We start from the raw sequence: 10000 nt of genomic DNA on the forward strand, positions 1-10000 counted from the left end.
GTTTTCTGTACACGGAGAACACCGGGCAATGAGGCCTCCTGTGGATTAAGGTGTCAAGGAAAGGAATCTCCGAGATGTTTTTCCCTCAAAGTCGTACTTGCGAACACCACAAACTTACCAAGAGTTTCATGGTGAAGTAGTTCATCTCTTTCTTCACCTATGGCCTGACTACTTTGTATCCCACGATGTTTCGGTAAAAGTCAGCCTCAAGTGTTTCCATGAACAGCTGGGCAAAGACTGCTGAAAGATGTGAGCCTATCGCAAGTCCTTGAATCTGCTCGTACTCACGTCCTCGGAATTGGAACAGGCCAAACTCCACGCAGTCACGGATGAGTGGCGTAGTTCTGGAAGTTCCACCTCGTTCATTTCTGCCAGCGCTCGTTTTGCAGCTTCGATGGCCTCATCGATCAGTACGTTGGTAAAGTGCGACTCGACGTCGAAGCTGACAAGCTTTTTATACCTCATTCCGACGTTTTGCAGTTTGGACATCATATCGGTGGTGTTTGATAGAGAGCAGTCGCTGGTAGAGTCTAGGGCGGTTGAGAAAGGCGCTGCAAGTCTCTTTGCTACCCGGAATGGGCACTCCCTGTCCTGTTGGTGATGAGTCTCACGGTGTTTCCTTCACGTAGCATCTCTTTGGGCAGGTGCAGCAAAGACTTTCCCTTACCAGAACATCTGAGGGTCTTCCTTGCTGTTCTGTTGACTTCTAGAGATCGTGTCTCCACCTCCCCCCCCCCTGGCTTTCCTCAAATTAAAAGCGTCCGAGAACAGCACTTCCATCTTTGTGACATAATCGGTGTAATCAATAATTATGACACCGCCACGCTTATCAGCCGGAGCAATGGCGGTGGACTCGTCTCTGCCAAGTTCCTGTTGGGCCTTGATGTACCTACCAGGAATGGCAGGCTCACCCTCAGGCGCCAGCGACTGCACAGGTCACAATGCCTCCAGGAATCCTCTTCCAATTGCAGAGATTTCCGCGGTAGTTGAACAATTAAGTCAGTACCGGTGTCGAATTTCGAACCTAAAGTCAAGGCTTACTTTTGAGAGGTTTGTGTGCCAGTATAACTATCCGTTCATCACGCACCACTTCAGGCCACTCATTACTTGCACGAGCTTCCTCTAATAATCTCTTGTGTCTCGCCTTCTGTATTTCGTCCTCTTTCCTAAGTTCGAGGACGAGTCTATGGGGAAGGTAAAACTTAGCACTGTCGGAAAATGGATGAGACTTCGCTTTCAGATACGGGGATCAGCGTGTTGCTGTTGACTTCTCCTTTGTGAAATCAAGAAAATAACTTTGTATGTCAGTGCAAACTTCGATGATAATCGTGTTTTGTAGCGACCATGCTACAATAACAAATATTTATCAGTGTTTGGAGTTTCGGGATGCTACAAAAAGGCCTTATATATAATAATATATATATATATATATATATATATATATATGACATATATGATATATCTATCTATCTATCTATCTATCTATCTATCTATCTATCTATCTATCTATATATATATATGTATATATATGTATATATATACACATACATACATATATATATATATATATATATATATATATATGATATATATGATATATATATATATATATATATATATATATATATATATATATGATATATATGATATATATGATATATATGATATATATATATGATATATATATATATATATATATATATATATATGATATATATGATATATATGATATATATGATAAATTATATATATATATATATATATATATATATATATATATATATATATATATATATATATGGATGTGTGTGTATGTTGTATATATATATATATATATATATATATATATATATATATATATATATATATATATACATATATATACGCCAGGGCTGGCGTTCGGTCGTATTGGAATAGCCTGGCGGAGAAACGTCGCGAAAGCCCTTCCTTTACCGTGATTGAATACCATTTTCTTGCTTTCAAATTATAAATTAGTAACATGTATGAGTATATGATATAGGAATCACATCGTGATTTTAAAATCTCTGAAAATCACAATCTATTATGAAATATTTACGTATTTACGTAGTTTTTCAAGACTATCAATGTTCCAGTTGACAGTTGAAGACATCAGCTGTTTTCCTGCCCCTATAACTTACCATAAGTGTTTTGATGATGACATGTTTACTACGGGCTTTAGAAACATAGCTATCATGCTCCACAGGCGTGTCCAACCTAACCTAACCCTTGTAGCCCTACATTTCAGTATTTTATATCGGTTAGATATAGTAAAATGGTTACTTTTTAACTCCTTTGTATAAAGTGAGGCTATTATAACACTATAGCTTAGATTAGGTTAGGTAAGGTAAGGAAAGGTAATATAAGATAATATAATAAGAAATAAAAATCCCTGCTAAGTGCCAATAATATATATTTGCTGTTTATGATTATAGAACGCACTGCAGATGTAAACAAATTTGCGTTTCCCGCGTTTTTTTTCACACGCCGAAGCGCTAGATTTATCAGGAATACAAGATGTTAGCGCCTGGCGATCCCTTTCGCTCGCCAGGCCAGACGATCGCCCACCTTGGCGAACATTGGGTTTTTAAGGAAGGCCTCCCTCACTCAGATGATCGCCTGGCGCAGCATCGCCATATTAGAGTTTAGCATTTAATGTTAAATAGTCAAAACATTTAGTCGTTCATAATGAAATCTGAAATCAACAATTTTCTAATGTTTATAGATTTTGTCGTGGTCATTTTAATTCTTAGCCTAGCCAATTGTATAGTTTAGCTAATGTTTCTTTACTTGCCGTTCAGTCATTCCATAACATTCTGTCATGTATTGTTTGTATGATAATTATGTAATGTATTTTCTCTCATTTTGAAAGTTAATATATGAAGGATTTATCATCCATATTTTACAGCTTGTAATAGAAAATAGTGGAAGTACGCCTGAAACGTCTGTGTTTTGTTTGTGATCAGATGGACCAAGAAGAACAACATTTTGTTTGAGTTCAACCGAAAGAAGATGAAGTTCATTGCAGCTTCCTCTTTGGAAGTTCAGCTGCTGCTATTACTTGTATTATGTATATAATAACTACTATATATATAATAGCAGAGCTAACGTCACTGAAGCTTTATCATCATGAACACAAACCGCGACAGCTATTTTTGTAATCATCAACTAACATTATTATCATTACCGTCCTCTCTGTTATCATTCATCTTATTACGACCATCGTTAATGACCTTATTTACGTCAACCATTTAGATCTTATGGAAGGAGGCACAGGTTTATTAACCATTTCTCTCTCCCGCACTCGATATGCACTGAGGGAAAGAAAGCGAGATATATTTGTTCTGTCGACAGATAAAGAACTTGTCTCTTGAACCATCTCCATATTTCTTTATCAATATTCTTTTTATTGAGAAGGTGAAGACGGCGGGCCGTTGAGGTATATATATATATATATATATATATATATATATATATATATATACATTTATATATATATGTATATATGTATGTTATATATATATATATATATATATATATATATATATATATATATATATATATATATATTTTATTTTTTTTTTATTTTTTATTTTTTTTTTCCGACTCATATGCTTTTGGTAATAGTCGACAACAGTAGCGACGGAGCCGTACACAGGACAGATATTATTGATACGAATGTGAATATTAGTCTGAATGATTAGGTTATATAAATATCTATTAATCATTTTATGTTAAAATATATTTGTAGCTTATATATATATTTTACACGTGTGTGTGTAAAAAAAAAATGTACTTGTTTATGCATATGTATAAGCACGGACACACACATACGCACTCGTACGTTTAACTTTTAACCTACACGATATACAAATACACAAATTAAATAAGTAAAAGGCTAAAACAGTGAACGTCCATATGTGAAAATATAACACTCACCAAACACGAAATATGCAAATACAAAACAGCAAAAGACCGAACAGAACTCAAGCTGAAATATTTAACAGGAAGCCTGCAAAACACTAAACATCACAGACATCTCGAAAATCAACATTGTCTATAACGGCAGACGTAAAAAAAACTATGTGAGAATGAGTATCTTCACAGATGACGTAACAGATAGGTAATGCTTCTGGGGAATAACTTGTAATCACTTTATAGGGGGTCGCTGTCGCATTCAAGTGTATGGCTATGACAACGACCACTTGGGAGCAATCTAAGACTTCACCTCCTCCACGAGGGTCGACTGAATATGAACACGGTGGTGGGAAACGGACCCTTTGTGGCATAGAGATAAATAAACTGATAAAGAAAGCCAAGACTGACATGATTTTCCTTAATACTCTTTTATCTTTCACTTCACTTAGCTTGTTCGTAACCTTATTCGCAACGGACTCAGCTGAGGATATTGCGAGAGCTGGATTGTAGTCGTCTAGAGTTACTCAAGTGGGCATTGCTATGATTTCATGATTTTACTCAAGTGAACGTTGGTAAAATTATGTTTTAAAATAAGACTAATGCTTGGTACACCTCTAAAAAGGAGAAGAGATCGCGAGTAAGGCTTTAAGGCGAGCCGCTATATATATATATATATATATATATATATATATATATATATATATATATATATATATATATATATATATATATATGAATTTATAACCTCTCTGCCAGGGATTCGAACCCCCACCGCCATTGCAAAGAATTCACAAGACGGTCACTCTATCCACTGATACACGATCCAACAAAATTTCGAAATTCTGTCAGAGAGTTTATAAATTCATGATATCAATGCGGACAGTGCATTATTCCATCTTTCATATATAGAGTGAGATAGATATACAGATAGATATCAAATGTGTGTATGTATATATCTATGTATAGATATATACATACAAATATTTGTAACGTTATGTATACAGTAAATAATCAGCATTCTCCTACAACTCATCCCATATTCACATGAACTTCGTCTTTTCTTCTCCAGATCAATGAAAATCGCCTTTCTCTTTCAGAAGTGGTGTTCTACCATGGCAATCATGAGCAGTTTTCTAACACGCAGATACATGTGATTGATGTGTTTACCTCTTTCAATTTTCATTCTCAAGAGGTAGCAATAAGACCCGTATTATAGAGAAGGTCGGAATTCTAAAGGCGCGGTTAAACTGGCCTTCTGTACACGCAAGGTCTATATAAGTACACGCAGGTCAGGTCGTAACCGCGGTGATTTGGGGCGAAATCTGGGGGCTGAGGGGAGCCAGCGATCAAGGTCTAGATATATAGACCTTGCTAGCGAAAAGGACGCTCTAGGGCAGGTTATCAGTTCGGTTCAGTTCAGTTAGATTTGCGAAGTCACGAGAAAAGGTCCGGGCGAAGCATGACTTCGCAAATCTAACTGAACTGAACTGAATTGTTAACCTGCCCTAGAGCGTCCTTTTCCTAGGGCATCTCTGGGCTTTCCAGAGTGCATTTAAAAACTATTGTCTGTAATTCGCTTAAAGGAATAATCAATATCTCTAAGTATAAAGTCAACGAAAGTTATATTAGTGAATTATCGTAAAATTCGTTTTTATTACCAAAAACTAATAAATAAGAAATGGCATACTCAAAACTGGCGATCTGCACTCGCGTCTTCGGCCCGCCAGTCTCGCGTTGATACTTTAAATCAGCATATCGCCACGAAACACGAAATTATGGCGAAAACAGAGGATAAGTCCTTGAGCTCCATGTTCCTAAAACGGGAAGTACTATGCGCATATATATATATATATATATATATATATATATATATATATATATATATATATATATATATACGCCACAGAACACGAAATTATGGCGAAAACAGGGGATAAGTCCTTGAGCTCCATGTTGCTCAAACGAGAAGTACTATGCGCATGTATGTATATAGATGTACTAAGCACATTGTATGTATACACGAGTATATATGTCGCAGTAAAGGGTAAAATTCATCAACAGTAGTTTATATATTACAGTGAAGAACGTTTGCCTGTTCCATAGATTTAGAACTCGTTTGGGTTCTGAATACAACCATCTAACCAGCAGTTTACATTAACGCTTCATTTTGATAAGCCTAGTTAAGGCTGAGAACTTGTTACCCAGCGTCAACAAAAATAGACGACAAACAGACACATACACACACATGCAAAAAAGAAAGAATGAAAAAAAGAATAAAAAGAATAAATAAAAGGAAATAAATGAAAAGAATAATAATAAAAGCCGATCTATACCTATTACTCTTCGAAGCTTTTGTTAACAGAAACAACATCGTTCCATTTCCTCCCGTCTTCGCAACACGTTTAACTACATAAACTACATAAAGTTTCACGGACTCTTGCAGTTATTGCGCTTATTATAAATTGGTTACACTAAGATTGGCCATAGTTGCAACATACAATATAGTACTTGGACTGAGGACATGGGATTCCCTGCTCTCGAGCATGTTTCTACATGTTAGAGTAAGGGGTTGCCCATCAATTTATCTCTTCCATTGAGTAATCATCATCTTTATCATTTTCTTTTGTTGGGGTTATCATACCCTCTTATCATATTTACAACACAGGAGTCGAACTTTACAAATCATATGTCCTAACTTCACACATACTTCACTGTCTTTTCTTTCACTCGTTCACACACACACACACACACACACACACACACACACACACACACACACACACACACACACACACACACACATATATATATATATATATATATATATATATATATATATATATATATATATATATATATATATTTATATATATACATATATATACATACATACATACATACATATATATGTATATATATATATATATATATATATATATATATATATATATATATATATATATACGAATACACATACACCCACCCACCCACCCACACACACACACACACACACACACACACACACACACACACACACACACACACACACACCAACACCCATATATATATATATATATATATATATATATATATATATATATATATATATATATATATATATATATATATATATATATATATATGTATGTATATATATAAGCGTACAGTACACACACACACACACACACACACACACACACACACACACACACACACACACACACACACACACACGCACACGCACACGCACACGCACACGCACACGCACACGCACACGCACACACGCACGCATACATACATGTATATATGTGTGTGCGTGTGTGCACATGTACACATGAATTTATATAAATATGTATGGATTTGCGTGTGTGTAAGACATTGTATGTATAATGTTTGCGTATTTGATAGCACCTCCCCCCCCCCCTGCACAAAATTTGACATTATGCCAGGGACGCATTGAGACTACACAGGAATGACCTAAAAAAAAAGAAAAAAAAAAAAGAAAAAGAAAAAAAAAGTGTTAATGGCGTAGAACAAATTATAGATAAGCTGATAAGCTCTTTTATGCCTTTTGTGGAAAATCCGAGAACGCAGTGGGTTTTCTGGAAATATAATTGCAGGTATATATATATATTTTTTTTCTAAAATATTAAAAAGAAGGTTTTTTTACATACTCGTTTTTACATCATAGTGTCAAATGCTAAAAAAATATTTCCAATTAAAACATTTGAAAATATTCTTATGCATAGCATCAAAATACTCAAATTATACACTACGATCATGTGCACAGAATAATTTTTACATGCTGTATAATTGTATAAATCTATCACCATATATTTAACGAAACTCAAAATCATGATTTTCATATGAACTTATGACTTTAATAATCTTTGCTGGAGGAGGAAAATGTGGCAGATATTCAAGACAAACGTAATGAGTGTTTTTCTACACCCTGTAATAGACAAATATCAGCCGATAGTATATGATATTACAACGACAGTAATAAAGTTTCGCAATGGAAAGGAATGTGCGTGATACTTACACAGCATATTGTACAATATAGCTATACAGTGTATATTAGATTAGAATACCTTTATAATTAACAATGTGACTTTAGAATACTAACTTCACAAAGAATCCTGATATAGTACTTAATCAAACAGCAAAAAAAGAAGAATAAAACATATTCGTATATCTATATATACCTGCACACACACACATATGTTTATATATGCATGTAGAAATACACTGTTTTGCGTGAGGAAATTCTTACTTAACTTTTGAGGAACATCTCGATAATTCTGGTAATTTTTTTGTTTGATAAAGAAGAAGCAGAGGAAAAAAAATCCCACCAACACTGAAAGGACGGACACTCCACAATTATCATTTAGATTAATGATTTAAAAACCTTTTGTACTGATAGACTACTCTCTCGATGAGTCGCAATGGCAGATAACAGAGAGATAGGTTCAATGAAGAAAAGTGATGAGACATTTTTTTTGTGTGTATATCTTTATATATAGAGTGAAAGTATTGAGAGCATGACAGTCATCCATCAAGAAGAAGGTAGGTAGGTACTGGATCTCTCTCTCTTTTTCTCTGTCTTTCTTTTTGTCTACCATTTTCACTCTTTCACTTCTAGATTTCTCTCTCACTCCTACCTTGTTTCAGATATAACTGTTGACTTGCGATGAGAGTTGCGTGTTTGTGCATGCTCTGTTAAAGCAAACTGGACCTTACAGATTGCAAGAGTTAAGGGTAGTTTCATCGTAAAAAGAATCTAACTTATTTTGTTTTCTGGACTAAATGGAAATCTTAGCAATGCAGATTGCCTCGATTTACATAAAGTTGTTTAAATTCAGAAACCTTTAATAGTGCACTATATTAGTAACAACAGATCGCATCTTGCCGCAAAGAAAATAGTGATAGAAACTGCTTTTGTGAAATACAACTAGCATAACTTAGTTATCCCTTCCGTTTTCTTTTCTCTTACGTGCTGCAAATGTAACAGAAAACGTAAGAAACGGAATCAGGGTCTCTTGATAACGTATGCAGCAAAACCCGTCAAACTGAAAGAGAAATATTGAATCAATTCGTTTTTTTCTCCTGGACATTCACAAGTATCCAAGAATAGATGAGAGAATGCCAATATAGTGAGTAAGAATTGCTCAATCCTGACACAAGGGTAAGGAGTAATCTTCGCCGGCCCTCCTCGGCAAAGCTTCGAAGTAGTTAGCCATACTAAGTTTGTTGTGCTCGAATTATTCCTTTCCTAATTCAAAGAAGTATGATGATAAGTAGAGGTTTATTGTGATGGTTAGTGAAGATGGGTAAAATACGACTCTGCCTCTGAAAATGACATTAAAACCAGGGATGGTTAATCCAAAGCGCATGTGTGCAGTGCAGTAAGATGGTATACAATGATTTTCCTAAAACAAAAATAACAAATCTTATTCATCACGATGTATTAGAGAGAGAGAGAGAGAGAGAGAGAGAGAGAGAGAGAGAGAGAGAGAGAGAGAGAGAGAGAGAGAGAGAGAGAGAGAGAGAGAGAGAGAGAGAGAGAGAATTTCGTAGGGGAAGGGGTCTCTTATAACCCACCCATTTGAAAGAAAGAAAGAAAAAAAAAAATAAAGTCACTTGGCAAAATAAACAGGCATGATAATTCGGGAACTGGGTACAGAGGGTGTATATACCTTATATCAGAATGCTGTCTCAAAATTGTTTCTGAATGAAAGGACATCTAGATTATTAAAATTGATTCCTGAGGATTAATCTGCTATTCAGCATTGTTTTAATATGGTTATTATTGGCCAAGCAATTTTAGAGTTTGCTTTTCTTTTTTTCCTTTTTTCTCTTCTTTCTAGCTTGTTCCGAGACCTTTTGCTAAAAGTCTTATTTGAATTCCATACCACTTTTTGTTCAGCTGCAGCCATTGTACTAATTTTTCACTTGTGTTATTATATACATAATTTTGTACATATTTATCCAGATTCAGATTATTATGTTACAGAATCAATGAAAAATATGTTTATTTTACAGGAAATTTCTTTTACCATGGCGA

At 34.9% G+C, this 10000-nt stretch overlaps 1 protein-coding gene across 1 annotated transcript in view; it reads left to right on the forward strand.

The window, feature by feature from the left end:
- The first annotated feature begins 8483 nt into the window (after positions 1–8483).
- LOC113805856 (uncharacterized) overlaps positions 8484–10000 on the forward strand; it is a 6284-nt gene continuing 4767 nt past the window's right edge. Inside the window, exons 1-2 of the mRNA XM_070114486.1 lie at positions 8484–8502; positions 9979–10000. The exon at positions 9979–10000 is cut by the window's right edge and continues 34 nt beyond it. Coding sequence (XP_069970587.1) covers positions 9994–10000 — 7 coding nt within the window. The 5' untranslated portion in view covers positions 8484–8502; positions 9979–9993. The remainder of the gene's footprint in view (positions 8503–9978) is intronic.

Source organism: Penaeus vannamei, chromosome 36, assembly GCF_042767895.1.
Source record: "Penaeus vannamei isolate JL-2024 chromosome 36, ASM4276789v1, whole genome shotgun sequence".
Taxonomy (NCBI): domain Eukaryota; kingdom Metazoa; phylum Arthropoda; class Malacostraca; order Decapoda; family Penaeidae; genus Penaeus; species Penaeus vannamei.